The sequence below is a fragment of the Acanthaster planci genome, linkage group LG07, assembly GCF_054643075.1.
Source record: "Acanthaster planci isolate LZ-2023a linkage group LG07, COTS_SCS, whole genome shotgun sequence".
In the NCBI taxonomy this organism is placed as follows: domain Eukaryota; kingdom Metazoa; phylum Echinodermata; class Asteroidea; order Valvatida; family Acanthasteridae; genus Acanthaster; species Acanthaster planci.
The window spans coordinates 5,899,065-5,918,188 of record NC_141783.1 but is presented as its reverse complement, the minus strand read 5'-3'; the positions used below and the strand labels follow the sequence as shown (position 1 = coordinate 5,918,188).

The 19,124-nt window shown below is 38.3% G+C and overlaps 1 protein-coding gene across 8 annotated transcripts in view; it reads right to left on the bottom strand.

The window, feature by feature from the left end:
* Positions 1 to 686: 686 nt before the first annotated feature.
* LOC110978545 (uncharacterized) overlaps positions 687 to 19,124 on the bottom strand; it is a 91,073-nt gene continuing 72,635 nt past the window's right edge. For 3 of the 8 annotated variants that reach the window (XM_087138594.1, XM_087138597.1, XM_087138598.1), the window contains exons 44-53: positions 17,459 to 17,575; positions 16,189 to 16,416; positions 13,803 to 13,910; positions 12,719 to 12,832; positions 11,825 to 11,935; positions 11,414 to 11,524; positions 10,656 to 10,766; positions 9,496 to 9,631; positions 6,119 to 6,355; positions 687 to 3,088 (exon numbers count right to left, since the gene is read on the bottom strand). In XM_087138594.1, the coding sequence (XP_086994720.1) occupies positions 3,004 to 3,088; positions 6,119 to 6,355; positions 9,496 to 9,631; positions 10,656 to 10,766; positions 11,414 to 11,524; positions 11,825 to 11,935; positions 12,719 to 12,832; positions 13,803 to 13,910; positions 16,189 to 16,416; positions 17,459 to 17,575 (1,358 nt within the window). In that variant the 3' untranslated portion in view covers positions 687 to 3,003. Of the gene's footprint in view, positions 3,089 to 6,118; positions 6,356 to 6,387; positions 8,695 to 9,495; positions 9,632 to 10,655; positions 10,767 to 11,413; positions 11,525 to 11,824; positions 11,936 to 12,718; positions 12,833 to 13,802; positions 13,911 to 16,188; positions 16,417 to 17,458; positions 17,576 to 19,124 lie in introns of those variants that run through there. The other 5 variants (XM_087138602.1, XM_087138595.1, XM_087138601.1 and 2 more) reach the window with 5 other exon arrangements.

The following is a 19,124-nucleotide window of genomic DNA, read 5'->3' as shown; positions in this document are numbered from 1 at the left end:
TCAGATCACCTCTTGAACTTGAGGATGTATTTGCTGATAATAAGTTAGATTCTTTATAGAATCTTGAATGGGCAAGTTAAGCCATCATAACTGAATAGGATGGCGGGCTAGTGCCCTGTGATGGAATGTTAAGTCATTTCTTCTTCGTGTTGCTATAGAAGTTTTTCATGTGATGTAACATTAGGACGCGAACTATGTCTGTGGAGGTGCATGCAAGAATCTGGGTATTTCTGTTGACAGTTTCATGTACGGGCAGAATGTTGACAGATATCCAAGGTTGCGCACATTTCTGCACACATCTGTGTATTTAATTGAATGCTAACAGTCATGACAGAAAATCCTCTACTTCACACCTTGATGTTAGTCAAATTATGAAGTGGGAGTTTCTATTTCAATACTCTAGCCTTTGGACCCACTGAGCTATTTCAAAAGAGAGTCCTTTGATCAGAGTTCTTGTATGGGGTTCCATATTTTGACAGAAGGGGCCACGTTTACAGAAAGTGTGATTTAATGTGTAAAGCTATCTCAGCCTGGTTTTTAAATGATTTGGGAAGCATCTACACAGGTAATTATTACCAAATTCTGAACCGAATGAGTGGGGAGTTTCCAACTTTGTCTGTTAAATTTCATTACATCGAGAATAACAGGCCGTGACATCAAGCAATCTAAACAAAGTCAAACGACAGTTGTGCTATCACTCTTTGCTTTTATTTAAAATCACAATTTCTGTATGAAAGCATGTCTCAAAGCAAGTGGAATTGCATGTAAAAGTTGCCACACAAAGATGATTTGTTAACAGGAACACATGTAATAAAACAAACCAAATTGTTCAAGCGGTTCAGGTAAAGGCAGCAGAAGTGCTATGTATAAGTCAACCTACAGTGTTTGTTTTTGAGGAGAGCTTTGCTAGTGTGGACATTAGTCTTCACTCTAACTACTGTCAACATTGGTGGGATACCGTCTGATCAGCTGGTTTCTGTCACTGGCACATGAATCTCAACCAAGCAGTTACTGTAATGCAATGTTTCTGCAATGTACTTGGAGCCTGGGTACCGGAATGGAATAAATTTATCACACTCTGAAAAAAGTCACAGGTTACAAAATTTGTCCTAAGCTAATTAATTTTGACTCGTATAAAGTGGATTAAGCTTGTGATTGGTATGCCCTTGAACCCTTACAAATCATTGAAGAATTTGGATATAAGCAATTGAACGTTTGAAGTCTCTTGTGACAGTAATTGAGTATGCACTGAACAGAAACCAACCCATTCTATTTGGTGGGATTTTTTCTGAAGAGACCGTTCTAAATTCAAAGTCTACTTTCCTGGTAAAACTAATACCTGTATTTTGTAATTCAATTACATTGGTTAAAAATACAGCCAGTATAGCTACAAAAAAGTACTAATGGAAAAAGATTTTTCTCGTAAACAAGTAAAATTAAGTAGACTTTTTACAAAAGTTGAAGCAACACACAAACATTTATGACATATTTACATTGCATTAAATTAAGTACCCCGAACTTGGAAACAAACAAATCACTATTTCCTTTACAATGCCAAGTGGAACTGTCTGAAGGTATCCAAGAGCTCTAAAAAGCGGGCATAAATGTTTCCTATCACATTCAAGAAATCAAAATTTACTGCAAAGAGAATGCTGCTGTTATTAAATTTTTTACAAAAAGGCACTTCAAAAATTTCACACTAATCTGATTTATAAACCACAACGGAGGAAGAATTCTCTGGTATTGTAGTCTGACTTCAGCAACAGATTTGAACAATGAACTCCCCTCCCCCATAAGATGTTGAGCCCTGAATAGACTAGAATCTGATAAACCATAAATGTACTTTTGAACTACAATAAAATCTTAGTATCATTGTGTGCACTTTTTTACCCCCAATTTGTTAATGTTGTTTCATGAAAGGCATTTTAGACATTTTTGTTGACAGCAAAGTTACAGTCACTATTTTCACAGGTTTTGGTAAGGTACATGTACTGTAATAGAACACTACAAATACTGATAAAAATGTCGTCATAAAATTACGCTGAAGAAGCCTATTGCAATTGACATTAAACCCTGTCCATCCTTGCAGATTAAGTGCTTTTTGATCATAAAAAGGTCAGTTCATCATACCTGACTTTAAGTGCAAATAAGATCAGCCAAAACTTGATACATTCACATGTACTCACTTTTACATGTACCCCACTTTTTGCAGGTCCTGTAAAAGGGTGGGGCATAATGAATCCACCTTTTAATGGCTGATGCCTGATGGTCTCTTAACTGCCCCCCCCCTAAAATCATCCCACTGCCATTTGTACTACTCAATACACCACAGAAGCAAGTCTAATCACAAACTGTGGTCAATCACAATTGAACTAACTCTTGTTGCATGCTGCTGGTGTCGGTTATTGAAGACCCCCATACCAAGGTTGGCTGTATTATTGGTTACCAATGACTACATATATCATAGCACAAAATACAGCAGGGAGCCAGGACCATAGCCACAATGTTTGACCAGAGTTTTACTAGAGACATCTTCACTTTGATACGCGCATGCAGGCAAATAAAACATCACAAATCAATAGCTTGTTGACTACTGGGCTTGGATCAAATTTGCTAAGTCTATCAAAAGTGTCTAAGTCAAGTTACTGAATATCATTATGACAATGCTGCTTTAACAAATTTCCAAGCAAAACACTTTGCTGAGAACCCTTCACAAATTCTGACCGTGTTCTTGTTGAGCTTTAGTTGAACACAATTCTATGCTGAGCAGATTTACCTAGAAGCTCCACAGGCTTAGCTTCAAACTGGTCTGCTGTGACAGATTTCATGATCATTTTTACCACTTTTGAGAACAGTTTTCTTTTTTGTTTTACCTCTAAGCCACCTAATAACACTTAAGCTTGAATATATTAAGACATTTCAGATTATTCAGCTAAAGTGTAACCTTTACAGTTGATAACAAAGGGGCTTTAAAAAAAGTCATGCTAGAAATGCTGTGCATCCCTATAATGTGGTTCTTGGTGGCTCAAATTCCTCTGTGCTGACTGGCCAGGGGTTTTCATAGCTGTTGACCTCAGCAACAGTTGACCTAAAAATGTGCAAAGGAAGAATATGGCTGTAAGTGGGAGAGGATCCAAGTAGGTGCTGTCGGTGTTGGGTGTGTTGTGGGCGGGGAGAATGTCTTTGGATAGTTTCTGTTTAAATTTTCAAGTAATTGTGCGTACTCTGTACTTAACTACATACATACGCAAGACCCATTAGTGCATTCAGTTTGGCATCTCTGAGGAATGTCCTTGCTGGGTAAGAATCTTAGTCAAAGACAGCAACTTGCCACAGAAGGGCTCATTGATTAGCAAGGGAGCAAGACCGTGGCCTTTTGGGAGTCAAGGCAAAAGAGAGTTACAAAAAGGGGCTAATTAATATAAGAATTTAGAACAGGGATGAGAAATACACATATTTGACCTACGAGGGGAAATGGAGTTGAATTAATATCACTGGTAGCTAGGTAAGCTGAGACAACAAAATAAGCATAGCAATGGAAGGAAAGGAGGAATGAGTGTGGAAAATTGTGGAACAAGAACTGAGAGAAAAGAAATCCAAAGGGTGGGGTATAAAATTGGACTGTAAAATACAAGGTGGAGAGGTGAATAAGGAGCAATCCGATGATGGGAGTTAATACGCATTTGGTTTTGCATAGTTCTACTTCCTGGCCTCTTGAACAGTAATGCTCCCCAAAACATTACTTTCCTAATGCATCATGCATACAGGATTTAATCAGATACAGTTGGGGCAAACGTTGGAAGAAAACAATTTTTGCTGTTTGAAATAGTTTTGCGAACTTTTTCTTTATGAGGTCAGACAAACTGTACTTCAACTTCATGCTCAAAGTATGTACTTCAATTGAAAATACTCAGAGACATTCATTATGGTTCAAAATATTAACAATTCTGAAAAATCATTTCACCCCCTTATTGTCATTCAAAAACACTTCTGAAAGTGGTCCACTGGGACCATGAGATGTTACAAAAACTACAAAAAGTGGCATTAAATATTAGGGTTGGGTATGTAAAATGTTTAGTTTTTTCTATAAATATAAATATGAATCATATATATGTCAATGGGTATTTTTATTTGACGCATACACCATGTAGACTTACATTAAGTAGAGACCTATCTTGTCTGTCCTCATGAAAAGCAAAGTTGGTAGGGATGAGGGAAGTTGTCAAATTCAAGGAAAAATGTTTTTGTTCTACTTTTTGCACCAAGTGTATAGGTAGTACTTCAACACTATTCTCAAAGGGCCTTATGCCAACTGGCAATTTACATTTGAGTTTGCTTTTTGAAAAGATTCTACTAATATCCAAACAAATTACGGAGAATTGAACTGAACACATTTTTGAAACCCCAAGAAGTAATGTACTCTTAAAAGGCTCGGTGACTACAATTTGCACCCACTTATTTCCTGTTTGCAAAGTACTAATTTGCCACTGCATATCACACCACAGCAGTTGACAGGGCTATGAGATTTGCACAGTTTTGTGAAAGAACACTTTTTGCACAGGGCAAGTGACTTTTATATTATGTTGATATGTTATGAATGTCTATGTAAAGCGAACAAGAAGAATTTCAATTTTTTTCTGGACAACAAAGAATTGAATTGAATTGTGAAATTTAAAAACAAGCTGCACAGCCCATGACAAGTTTTAAAAGCTAAATTTGCATTGGACATTTTTGCTACAATTTCTGAAATTCCATCAGTAAGCCTAGAAGGTAAGTCTCATGGTAAAAACTTCTCTATTCCACTCAGACACCTTGGTTCAGTTCGGGCAGCCTGTTCTTGACACGCGTTTCAAGTTTTCGTGCTCGAGCAGCGGGAACACGACTCAAGAACACTGTTCTCGGAACAAGTTAAAAAACCACCTCCTCATCAGGGTTTTACACGAACATACGGAAAAGTTGTGGAGCTTGATTTTTGAAAAGCTGCAAAAACTATCGAGATAGCTTACAAAGCTGGAGACAACGGAAAGTTTTGCAAAATTAACATTAATAATTTTCCATGACAGATATGATTTTTTTAATGGAAACGAAGTTAGCCCAGTCACCCAAACATTAACTCTCGAAAAATGCACAAGGACGCCACCATGCTGCACATGTACATTCCCAGTGTTCGAGCGGCCGACCCATGAAAAACCAATCGAGCTGTTCATGAATATACGAGAACAAGCCGCCTGAACTCAGCCTTTATGTTAGGCAGTGACAGTATCGTGGGGCCGTGTTTTATAGCTCCATGATTGTATGAAGTTGTTTCTAGCCAGCCAACTCAGAATACTATTAAACTTGAAGATTTGCAATGGAGGAAAGCTTGAAATCCACCAAGTTTGCTTTTAAACAAAATAAAAATGGCATTTCTGTTTTCACAAATGGAGTCTTGGCTTGTTTGTTTGTTTGTTTGTTTGTTTGTTTGTTTGTTTGTTGGGGTGTTGGGGTTGTTTGTTTGTTTGTTTGTTGGGGTGTTTGTTTGTTTGTTTGTTTGTTTGTTTGTTTGTTTGTTTGTTGGGGTGTTGGGTTGTTTGTTTGTTTGTTTTGTTTGTTGGGGTGTTGGGTTGTTTGTTTGCTTGTTTGTAACAATTTCTTCATGAATCATTTCATTCTTGGGTACAAAATTATTTAAGGGAGAAACTTACTCGTTGATAACTCTTAGAAAATTACTATATCCATTACATGCTTCTTTGACAGTGCATTTCTGAGTATTCCCTCAAGTCATGCACAAGAGCTGAATGGCCTAAGAACACAGCAATTAGTCACATGCAACTTGTCACAATTGCAACTAGTCACATGTGACAAACACTAGAAAAGAGCTGTCTCTAAAGAAGTAGTGCATGATTCACGAAAGAATTCAATTTTTAGTTCCTACAAAAACCAACATCCCAAGCTGTTGCTTCAGCAATTCTACTTTGAAAAACAATCAACTGTTTCAGAATATCAGCAAAAAGTTTGCCAACACCAAGTGTCTCATTTTGAATTTCTTCAGAATTTGTAACTAAAAAGAGCTGAAAAGGAAGTGTATAGAGGGTTTTAAAACAAAAGGCAACAAAGTGTGTTCTGTTACAAGAGCAACCTTTTGATGGGTGTCTTCTTGTCATGGTTTGCCACGCCGTTCATCAACATCACCCAATTAGGTTCATCATCGTCCGCATACCTGCTGCCATTGCGTGGCATGAACCCATAGTTGTTGTTCTCAGGGCTTCGCTCACGCTTGTGGATAGAGTGGTTAAGGGCCGTCTCATGATCTAGTTCATCAGCACCATGCATGCGTGTAGCCTCTTCAGCATCATAGTTGTAACGGTGATGCTTACTGAGAAAGTTAAAACAAGACAAGAGAGTAGCTGGATTACTTACTGCACAGCTCAAGAAATGTGTCCCCATATTTTGGACAAGTGGGCTACAGATGAGGAGAATGTGGCTGATGATGTTAATGGTTAAAAAAGACCTGGTTTTGAACATTAATTACCTTAATGAAATTTGAGAAATCTGCACAGAAGATAAGGTCCTTCATGTTAATTTGCCCAAGGTCTCATAGAGGTAATTAACTTGATGCAATAGCTCCTGGGTCAACAATTTCCCTCCACCAAGATCACCCACAAATAGGTGATAAATGTGCATATAGCTGAGTATTTGCTAGTTATTTTCAAGCAGTATTATTATGATTATAAATGTTATTTAAATACTAATAGAAATTATTAGCCTTTTGGCACTTTTGATACCCAAAACAGCCCCTGTTTTTCCCTTGTTATTCAGTGATTTTCCTCTACCAGTCCACTATGGTACTTTCTGGTGGACTTCAGACTTGGTCCAAATAAGACCATCTGCCAAGGATGGTCCTAGAAGAATCTCGTCAAATTTCATTGTTTTATATATATGTGCAATCTTCTTTTTATTTTTTGAGCAAACTCAATAACATAGCGAAGCTTTTATAACTAATTGTGACAGTGTAACTCCCATCTCACATCCTAGAGTCTATATGTTTTCATGTTTCGGGCTAAAAAAAGCGGCTCTGTAATTGTTTCATTACAATCATAATCGCTAATTAACTTGTTTTACTGTGCATATGTGGAAAAATAGGCTAAAATGACTCTAAAAGTGTGCAAACAACTTACATCCCAACAGCTTAAGTTTTGCCCCACATTTAGTATAAGTTTAGCTTCTTGCTCAAATGCTGAGTATATCATGTTACATGTGAAGTGCTATGTAAAGTTTGAAACTGATCAAGTTAAAAATTGTGATGGCAACATCCATCGATCATTACTGTAAAAAAGGTGGCCCTTTTCAGCTCAAGTTTGATTTCCACTGAATTTCTACTTAAATCTCAAATTTTGTGACTTATTTCCCTATGAATATCTGTAAGTTATTTGATGATGAACACACTGGGAAATAGGCCAAAAAGTTTTGTCTTCAGGCAAACTTGAATTCTCAATTCTGATTGGTCGATCCTTGACAACAGTGTGATATACAACTGTATTGCATGGTTTATATCAAACGCGGTGTAATGCACTGTTCTAACTCAACACATTGTGCTATTTAGTAAAAGCAAAATGCACAACTGGAAAAATTATTTTAAATTTAAAGGTAGCACATTTGCATGCATAGGCCCTTATAACATCTTTACTGCATGTCAAATTGTGTTTGAAGATAATTGGTTATCACACTCATGCTCGTGATGTAGTGTGTCTTTGTCCCGGGTGCCATTCAGCCTTCAGCATCGTGGCATATGGAACACAGACGCACTACATTATTCCATGTTCCACTCACACTCGTGTGATAACTAATAAAATCAGATTAAAGACGAGTTGAAAATGTTAAAATGAATGTAGCAAGCTCTTAAGAAACTGCATGAGGCTTGGCAGGAGGCCATGATGTTTTGAATTTTTGGTGGGTTATAAGTAAATGATTTTCAAAAGAGAGATACTGCCCATTTCCCCAAATGCTATTTGGGTCATTTTGTGAGGTTGGGGTACAGTTTTTGACGGTGTCCTTGTTACATGGGTAACTTTTACCACCTGTCATGACCTATAGAATAGGTCATTTACTCTGTAAAAATAACGCACACCTCTGTATTCAGCCTAGCAAGATGTATAATTTGGAATCCACATATAGGGAAATAGCTGTTCATTTTTGCAGAACCCACGTAACAATGGACACCGTCACAAATTGTGCCCCAACCTCATGGAATGAGCCAATTCAAACATAACAGGGCAAGCATATTTGAAGAAAATGAACAATTCAAAATTGAATGCAAGTTTTGCTAAATTTTTGAAATGACGTATGCCTAGTTTTGCAAGACCATGATGTCTTTTAGTAGTTAGTATGAGGTTAACCTGTGTTAGTGGAGAAAAAAGATTCCAAATACTGGTGCAGCAGTGTGGATGACATGGTTTTCTGGGTGTGAGTGTGCAAAACTGCAATGCTCACTGGGCTTGACATTTTTAAGCACCAATGTTGGCATAGTTAGCAAGAGATGTAAATTTCACAACAGAGGAAAAACGATGTGTAGGTCTTATTCTCTGAAAAACAATGGAACAAACCACTCAGATTGACAGCTGGTTTTTATTTATGCAGTGGGAAAAAAATTTAACAGTCCTCCTAAACACTTGCCTAAGGGACTCAGAATCCACACGATGGAGGTACTTGTCACGTCTAGCAAAGAAAAATATTCATGAAGGAAGGGGAAAACAAAGTATAAAAAAACAAACAGTTGATGACAGAAATGGCGTAGAAATTGTAAGTGGGATGGATTTTCCCACTCTCAAAAAGAAACAAAACCAAACGTGTTTGGCAATATGCTTAATACCTTTAACCAGCAAAACCCTGCAAATAAAACCTTTAATTTCATCAATGAAATGGCAACAATTCAGCCAATTTTGACCCAGATCCATTAATTGTGCCTGAACAGAAAGATCCTTAACAGGCCAATACACTTTATTCATAATCTGTGCTGCCTGACTCCCATACCAAAGTGTGCACGCACGCAAAGTGTGACTTCATTCATGCATAGACCAGTTAAGGTGTGACCTTACATGCCAGTTCTAACCAACTGAATAAACAGACAGCAAATTAAGGACTGAAATCAATTACAAGTTCAAAACTATGCACACAATACACAAAATAAGAAGCAGAAATAGCACTTACAACATACATTAACTTGCACAGTAGTTGAAGACTTCATGCAGTGCTCATTATTAAAAGGGCAAATTTGACAAACTGACAGAAAGAGTTTCAAATCTTTCCTAGCATTAGAAAAAATTCAAGCAGTTTGTTAAGGAATGAATTAATACATATACTGACTATCACTCTGTTATTGAGCTCTCATTTGTGTGGCAGTGTAGTTTTTTCTTTCAGGCCATGACACCTGCTGCTGTTAATATCAACGTCATTAGTATATAAGCGTAGGTTATTCATGACAACTGTTGTAGAGACAAAGCAAGACTGGTATCTCACCTGGGCCTGCAGTTGTTATAGACAACGGCAACCACCACAATGAGGAAGATGACTAAAAGTACAACACCAACAATGATGGCAATCCAATAAGGCTGGAGCTGGACACCACCAAAAGTCCCTGAGGATTCATCCCCAGCTGCAAATTTACATCAGAAAAAATAATATTAGATTGAGAATACAGGTACAAACACACTCTGTCTGGAGAGTGGATTGCATTTTCAAGATACCTGGAGCATCTAACCATCAGCTTCTGGCTAATTTAGGGGGAGGAGAGGAGGAAACAGTCAACAAAAGAACTAGCCCAATCATTTCCCAACACCTGATTTTCAAAGGGCTCCATAGATGAACATTTCTTTGACATATTTTTGTTAATCCATCCTTTTGGGGTTAAAGTGTATTAAAAAGTCCACTTTTTGAAACATTTGAAATCGTAAATGCTTTCTGGAAACTAAGGTCAGTATTGCTGAGATGTTAATCACAAAAGACACTGTTCACTTTAGATGTTTTCTGTTCGACTTGTGATCCCAAAAACACTGAAAACATCTGACTGAAAACATCCTGAGAAAAATTGCTCATTGGCTTAATGCCATTAACTTAAACAATAATCAACAAGAAAAGAGCACTGGCGACAGCAAAATACGAAAAATTGTGCATAAATCATTGCAACGTGCAACATAATGCAACATTGCTGTTTTTCTCCCAGGGGTGACATCCAAATTTTGCTCATGATACAGAAATTGTATAAAAACCAACAAATATCAAAATACTATTTAAAAAGCGAAACTAAAACTGACAACTGCTCCCCTTCAAACTTGGTTGCCTTATGAAAGCCATCATTAATGTATTCATTACAAATCGTAATGGTTTGTGACAGGGTTTGAGTTTGTAGAGTCCATAGAGAGCCATATACTTCCTCACCCTGGAAATGATTAAACATTGTACCAACATTACATCTCAATTTTGTTGAACACATCCAAAATTGAGCAAAATAATAGGAGAAAAACTCGGACTTGGCCTAGACATACAAAGTGTAGAATTAGGAATGGACCATATCTCTCTCACAGCTTTTTAAGAGTAAAACCCAAGTTTCTGGGGTTTTTTTTCCATATCCTCCCTGACCTTGCTCCTACCCCAATTCTGTAGCACCTCAGTAAACTTACTTTCACAGTTCTTGCCACTGAATATTCCTATACAGTTGCATGTGTAAGTGGTCACAGCGTTGACACAGACACCCCCATTCAGACATGGGTTGCTCTTACAAGGGTCAAATACTGAAAGCAGGCAAAAAATCACATTTGATCACGGGTGTTAAAAGGAAAGTGAGGCATTAATTGTGGCTATGCACGCATTTCCCTAGGCCCTCTTCCCATGATGGATAGGAACTTGGGAACCCTGGAACAATTTTACAAACACACCTGATTGCACACCCATAGAGTTTTATACATGCACTACAATGAAAAAATTGGGGCAACGGAGCCAGCACTGCACTGGTTCAGATTTAGGATAAGTTAACTTACACAGCTGGTTTTCAATTACTGCAGTGCTTAATATATGTAAACCAGAACTGAGATTGTTCAAAGTACTGATAGTTAACCACACAAGAACAACTAGATGAATAACTACATGTATCTTGTGCAACATCAAACAACAACCAGTGTTAAACAAGCAGTTCCTGATTGAACTTGCTTTCATTAAGAAGTGTGCATGGGTGCTTTGAGAGAGTAAGGGAAAGGACATATCACATACACACACTGGTTCCAGCCCTGCAATATGGGAAGAGTACATGTGGTCAAGTAATACTTGAGACGACTACACACTGCGATATTAAAGAGACTGTTCATAGCAGTATCAGAATAAACTTTGTAATGGTCAAAGGAGTTATTTAATGATTCATCACAGTGGAGGAAAAGAACCTTACCTTCACAGTTCTTCCCAGAGTATTCTGGGCTACACTGACAGGTATACATGTTCTGTCCATTAAAACATGTACCCCCATTACGACATGGGTTGCTCCTGCACTCATTAATATCTACCAAGTACAAAAATAAACAGATGCAACAGCTGAACAAAATGTATATGAGCTATCTCCCAGCTTGCAAGCATTAACTGACAACTGCATTCATGTTGGCTCTAACCAAGCTTGACTGGTTCCAGCTGTGCAATATGGTAAGAGTTTGTGTGATCAAGTTTCAACAGAATCTGCCTGTACCTTTTGTTTGAGCCAGTTGCACCCAGCTGCATTAGACTGTTCATAACAGTAACTGACTGCATTGTGTAATGGTTAAGGGAGTTATTTAATGATTCATCACAGTGGAGGAAAAGAAATTACCTTCACAGTTATTTCCAGAGTATTCTGGGATGCACTGACAGGTGTACATGTTCTGTCCATTAACACAAGTGCCTCCATTACGACATGGGTTACTCCTGCACTCATTAATATCTATCAAATAAAAAATAAACAAACAAATGCAACTTTTGAACAAACCACTTCAAATCTCCTTCAAAAGTCCTTACAAGTTCCTCAAGCTATCTCCCAACCTGCAACCATCAACTGCATGCATTTTACAGTTACCTTCCACCAAGCTCAACTGAGGACAGGACAAGCACCCACAGACTCAATGTTCAGGTTATGTGTTCTTGTAACGGCACCAATTTTTTACTGTAACTTCAAAACATTAACAGGCATGTACTACGTCTGTATATATGGATACATTCAATAAACTACTTTTGCATTTGACAGCTTTAGGAAGCACAACGTACCTCCTATTGAAACCTTTTTCTGGGATAAAAAAAATTTGAATCCCTCCGACAGTTTGGTACCAAAACCCAGAGAAGTTGAAATGGAGCAATTCACTCTACGATGTATCCTAATATTTATCCCCAAGATCTCTTTTTCTTGGCTTGTAGGATGGCAGCTACATGTACTGCAATCTAGAGATGGCAGATTTCAGATGAGTAAGGTTAAGCAAGAAATTGTTTAATGATCCCAGCATCCCATGTGTAGTGACAAGAAGGGCAGGTTGTTACAGAGAGAGCTATGTATGATTACTAAGCAACACAGTCACACAATGTAGTGTTACTATAAATCTCTTTCACTTGCAAGTGACCACAAAAGACAACAGCACAACTTTCAAACACTTCCTGCTGTTTACTAATCATATTGAGGAATTTCTACTGGAGACATATTGCATCGTAGTATCTCTTGAAGGATTTCCCTGGTTACCTGTATCACAGTTGACACCTGCGAGGCCATCTGGGCATGTGCACATGTAGGAACCTGGTGTGTTTCGACAAACTTTGTTCGCATCGCAGGGATTCGTCAAACATTCATTGATGTCTGCAATCAGTTAAACAAGAATGGATGACTGAGAAACTGGTTTTGGCATGCTTCTTGTGTTTTTTTTAAATTCTTGAAATGAATTACAAAGGGAAACTCATCAGGCACATCTCTAATCAATATTAGAATTGAATAAAGATACTGGCTAGAGAAGGGTTTGAACCTACAACCTCCAGAACACTGTATCAACGCTATACCAAATGAGCCATTCAGCCCATGTTGGCAGCCTTCTGACGGATCAATGTCTTTGGCTGGAAGTCAGAAGCAATAGCCATCTGTTTTCTCCCCTCTGAATGGTCTCCAGTAACCATTTAACAGGACTGTTAGCAAGCATTGCTAGCATTGCTTATGTCATGACTATGAGCCTGATTACTGGTCATACAGCACAAAAACACTTCCAGATTCTGGCTGACACCTCTGAATAAAAATCCTGGACAAGTTATGTCACTGCTAGCATAAGAGCTGAGTCAGTACAAGACCAGCAAGGCGTTATTGAAGTATCTTTATTCAACCAAATATATGTAAATAATACCAATATTTGTAATAAAATCAATACAGGCATTTGTAAATATATGGAATGATTAGGAATGATATGGAATTTTTAAGTACAGGATTTTCTTTACCCCTCTGGTCACAGGAAGCTTGCAACAACCATCTGAGCATGCACACTACAGATCTCTTTTCACATTAAATGCCCACACACCACCCAACCTGACATGTAGATTGGCCTTCCACTCCTTGACCTGATTGTCTTGGTTTTGCAGGAATACTGCTTCTTAAACTCTCTATTTCTCTATTGTCTCCTCAACAAGTTTCTGTAAGCTTTGCAAATCACAGTGTCAATTAGTTTTAGTAAAAGCAATAACAAAGCTGGAAGTTGTAAAGTGTGACAGGATGATAAGACTGTCATCAGTACATTATGATGTGCTAGCTACCTTACATTCTCCCATCATCATCATGCAATGCCTACCATTTTGACAAAAGACACCCTCGAAGCCATTTGGGCAGAGGCAAATGTTGCTGCTTCCGCTGGTGACACATGTAGCCTGGTTCTCACATGTGTTGGTGATACAAGACACTGAAAGTTATCAAAGTGAGAATGGATGTAATGTCAGACAAAAATGTTTATTTGTTAATTTGGGAGGATGAGTTAGTTGTTAATATTTTACCAGGTTATGGTTAATATGAGAAATGGAATATTTGTGACTTGAAAGCGAAAGAAGCATTGAGCCCAAGTTGTTGCCCAAGAGTGAATGACTACAGCAATTAGCTCCATTCAACAAATTCTGGCCAAGATCCAATCAATGGCTTAAAAAATGCCACCAAAATGCTTTAAGAAGTGCACTTTTGGTCTCAAACTTTTATCCATTCCCATAGGTTCTTATTGACAATTATTATATATAATTATTGATATTTTATTATATTTCTAATAGGCTAAACTTTCTAAGTCAGTGTGTGTATATTTAAAATGACCTCATATCAGAGGGGAAAAAAACAGCACACTCAGTCAGCGGTTTAGATAATGTGCATATTGGCATATATATGCTTCCGATCCTACTTAGAAAATAGTCAATATATGCAGTACAAAACCTCGTGCAGAACGTAGAATACGCAGTGATTCCTACAGTAGGAAGAGTACCATAAGTTTCTATTTTTTCATGCTTCAATAATTAGGCCGTACCCAACAGAGTAACAGTCATAGCGGATGCTACTGAAACCGATTGTTTATGTTAGTTTGCGTACAGCGTTTCCTGCCACTCTGTGCATAACCATGATAACTTTATTCAGAACCTCCCAAACCAAAAGTTTTGATCCACTAAACAAGGGCATTTTTTCAAGTGGCGTAACAGAGGCTTTCTGGTACATCTGCAACAAACCAGGTATTAGTTTTGGAAAATTTGAGTCTGAAACACCTTAGAAAGATTCAGGTTAGATCATGAGTGTGAGTTCATTTGACCGCCGAGCGATGAAGTGCACCATGATTTTCTGAATGGCCACCGTCGGGTGTGTGCACACTGCGGCCGGTCAACATGGCGTCTGCATGCAGTAGCCTCACACTTGCCACCATACACAGGCAGATACAAACTTGTGTGATTTGTCTAAGGTGTCATGAGTTCACGGTTATCATTAAGCACTGCTTTTTTACAGTGTTTTTTAAGAGAAATAACAAGTATTATTACATTACTAAGGCAAAAGGACTAACTTACATACTATTGGCAGTCAGTTCCCCACCTCTTAGGGAGTACAGTACTCTCCCTCTCATGAAGAAGAGTACAATACAACACAATACTAAGGGCAAAAGAGTACTGTACTCTACTGTAAGCGAGGAAGTGGGTATTGTACTCCTGGCTTGAAGAAAATTGTGACCGGCTCTAGAAAAATGGGTAATAAGTCGCCAGATTCAGGTTGTCAGTTTTTGATATGGCTGGATTGTGTACATCAAAAGCTACAATTTGATTTATGAATGACCCCTGTAGTGCACTGCGTTCTGGAGATATTTAGACATTTGTATATCCACATTTTCGGATTCAATAAAAGCACTTTTTGAGAAGAAGCTCAGAAAGTGTAGCGCTTGGAAACACAATGCTATGTAGGATTTCCTACTGAATGATCATTTTTTCATCTTTATTCATCAGTATGCATGTTTGTAGTCACAAATTCTGAAAACATACATGTACATGTAAATGTTATATAAGCTAATAGAGGAAAAAACACAAAATCACATTTTTAAAGACATTTTGCCCTCTCCAAATAGAACAGGCCATAACATATTTTGGAATTGCGCGACTTATTACCCTTTTTTGCAGAGCGGGTCACAATTATCTAAACCCCTGCTGAGTGTACTTTGGCTATGTGAGAACTACCTGATTAGTCAGAAATTATATTACATTTTATACCTTTAAGTGATAAAACTATTTACACACAGCGAACATGGTAACAATGCGGGTGGGGGGGCGCGCAAAGATCCAGCCACCCCAATATGGGTGGCATGGGACATGCTAATCAAATGGATCATCTAACATGCGCTGCACAGACCAGGTGAATGAATGTAGGGCAGGGCAAATAGGTAGTGATGGTGAGGATACTTTTTAGTGGCTGCACAATAGCCTGGTACAGCTTATCTAATAGTAAACTATATGTTGTTAAAATTTAAAACTTATCTGACTCTGTGGCCATGCCTGAATATTATGGCTGCAGCTGGAAATACATGTACACCTATGAAAAGTCACTGGCTAACAACTGAAGCCACTTTCCATAGATATGTGCATTACTCCTAGTTGCAGCCAGTTGATTTGGATATGGCTTTCATCGAAGAAAACAAGGCAATGCTGGGGTCAGACTCAAAGTTAACTTACAATACTCGCAGTTCTGTCCTGTATACTGCTCAGGGCACATACAAGTGTAGGACGCGGGTGTATCTGAGCAGGTGGCACCATTCTGACAAGGAGCATTGAGAAGACACTCATTGACAGCCTGGCAGTAGGGGCCAGAGTACCCAGTCACACATTGACAAGACAAAGTCGTGGCACCCGTCTGGGTACAGGTACCCCCATTTTTGCAAGGGGCTTCTGCACAGATGTCGACTGTCAAAACACAAGATAATCAAATGGCCAAACACTAACATAAATCTTTTCCTGTGCTGCCCCAGCCAAGGTATTATTAGGATCTTTTGGGTAAGAAATTAATACAGAACAACACATAAAAAAACAAGAAGCCATACTTCATGACTAAAACTGGCGATCTGAAAATTTACCTTTTCCTGTCCTTGCTTCTTCGGAAAACATGTTCGGGTCTATGATTTTTATATTTTGAATGTATTTTTCCATAATGAAATTACATCTTGAGCAATGCTCCCAAAAAGCGTGCAATTCAAACGGTTCAATCAACTTTTGGATGTTGTACAAGTGCAGAGGCTGACTACTGACTGAATAACACAGACCATTCTTAGACTTGGACTAGTTAGACTTTCCAATGGTTCATATAATTATATACACAGCATGGTTTTACATTTAGCCAAGTTAGCCTAACACAAAAGCAAATAGAACTCAGAGATTAATGATGAAAACACCTGACATCTCAGAAAAATCAAGAACAGTGTTGGTGTGTTAATAAAAATGGTGACAGGTTTGGTCTGGCAGTATGCACAGCAAAGGATGATGCTCTAAGGGAGTGTGAGCCCTGTGCTGGACCACAAACATTTTGAGAAGGTGAGGGGTCAACCACCGAAGGAGGACTAAGGGATGCAAATGAATGGAAGTCATATTTAACACTGGTAGAGAGGATGGGTGGAAAGGAGGATACAATAGGAGTGCAAATGAAATGCAAGCAGCGTGTAGGTATGGCACAACAAGGGTGCAATTTAGATGCAGCAGGGGTGTAATTGAATGGCAATGGGTGTAACTGCTTTAAAATTCACTGGGTTGCAGTAATGAAACAAGGGAAGAACTGAAGGATAAGAGTGTATATCAAAGTGAGGGGAAAAGGAATGCAGTTAAGGGTGAGCAGACAAGGGACAGTAGGGCAGAAGGGAAATACCTGAAGGGCAACAGGGGAGCAGCTGAGGGGCAACAGGGGTGTATTATGAAGGGTGGTGATGAGTGCAATCCTGGTGGACACCATGAATACCTGGGATCTGGCACTGGTCTCCCTCATGAGACAAGGGGCACTGGCATCGATAAGAGTTGGTCTGGAGGTCATCAATGCAGGTGCCTTGATTCTGGCAGGGATTGCTAGCACAAGGCACTGAGAGAGGTGGACAAACATGCCAGAGAACATCAAGACACATCAAGACACACAGACAGAATGCTTTCTCTCTCATTCAAATAAACAAGTGACATGCTGAGGCATTGTGCAAACCATAAGTCATGATACAAGATATGAATGCCATCTGATATTAAAAAAGTACTTCAATGACCTTATTCAAAAGTCAGCAATCTTGAGTCAGAAGTGAGGTGGTCCCATAAGGATTTCTACAAACTTAATATTTGTGGGAAAGAAGTTGATGAAATGGGGCAAATTATAGATCATCCTTGTGGACTGATGGGTAGTTCAAAGTTATGGATAAAATTTCATGCCACCTTGATTCTCCAAATGAAACATATTTCTCCAAAGAGAAGCCTAACTTGTAATTACAGCAAAATTATCAGGCTCTTTCTATTCAGAAAATTAAAGTCCCCCGGTAGACTCAGAGAGTATAATCCAAATGGCCATTTCATGAGTAAAGTCAACAGCAAAACAGTCAGGATTTAAGGTTATTTCATACATCTGTTTCAAATATATACTTCAATCACAACATTTTGCCAAAAAATAGCTTTAGCCACATGGTTTAGGATTTGCCTTGAATTGGAGCCAGTGAACCCATCCGAAATTATAACTCAAGACTACAAAAGCCAAGTTCTCTGTTTTCAACACTATGACATCACGACCTTCTACTGGGCATTTTCATGTGCCCGGGAAAGTTTATTGTAAAAACTTAAAACATCTATGCAAAGGGAAGACCAACACTGTACAAAGTGAACCTTTTTGGATCAGCTCTCCAGAAGAGTCTGTTTTTGATTGGTGAATTGTAGATCATGTGATGCAAATTTGTATAATCCAAGGCATGATTTAAAGGCATTCCAGTAAAGCCATGAATCACCAGTATTCCCTTTTACTGAGTATATGTGCGGTATGCACAGGTGGCTTTCCATACACAGAGAGTATGAAGTACAGTGGACATGCATGCAGTAGGTGCATTGACAACTCTTCACACAAACATACCAAATTTGGGGTGATATGAATAGATGTGAAAGTAACATTCTGTCTTTATTCAGGAAATTTCTGAATTCAGAAGCAATAGTAAATGCTTTTATAATAGAAAGAAAGTAAACAAAGCAAACTGTAAGAAACACAGGATCATCTGAATGAAATAAAGCGGAATGTGAAAATGTCACGTTGTATATTCACTTCCAACTGACAAAGTAAAACAGGGAACTGTACATAAAACTTCTAAATGATTTATTCAAGCACTGTATAACAAATAACAGTGCTTCATATTTGTGTAATGGAAAGAATCATTTCATTGGTAGAACAATGAATGTTCTATTCCACTTGGCTTTGTATTAAATAAAACTTTGGAAAAGAACACTCAATCTGTCACCACATAAAATTATTCTGAACATCGCATTCACAATCATTCATTATTTGTACATTATCGGACCAGGATTCCGAGACCAATTCATAACTGCATCAAAGGAATATGATTCCCATGTGCTGATCAACGACTTGCATTCCATGCAATCCATGCAGAAAT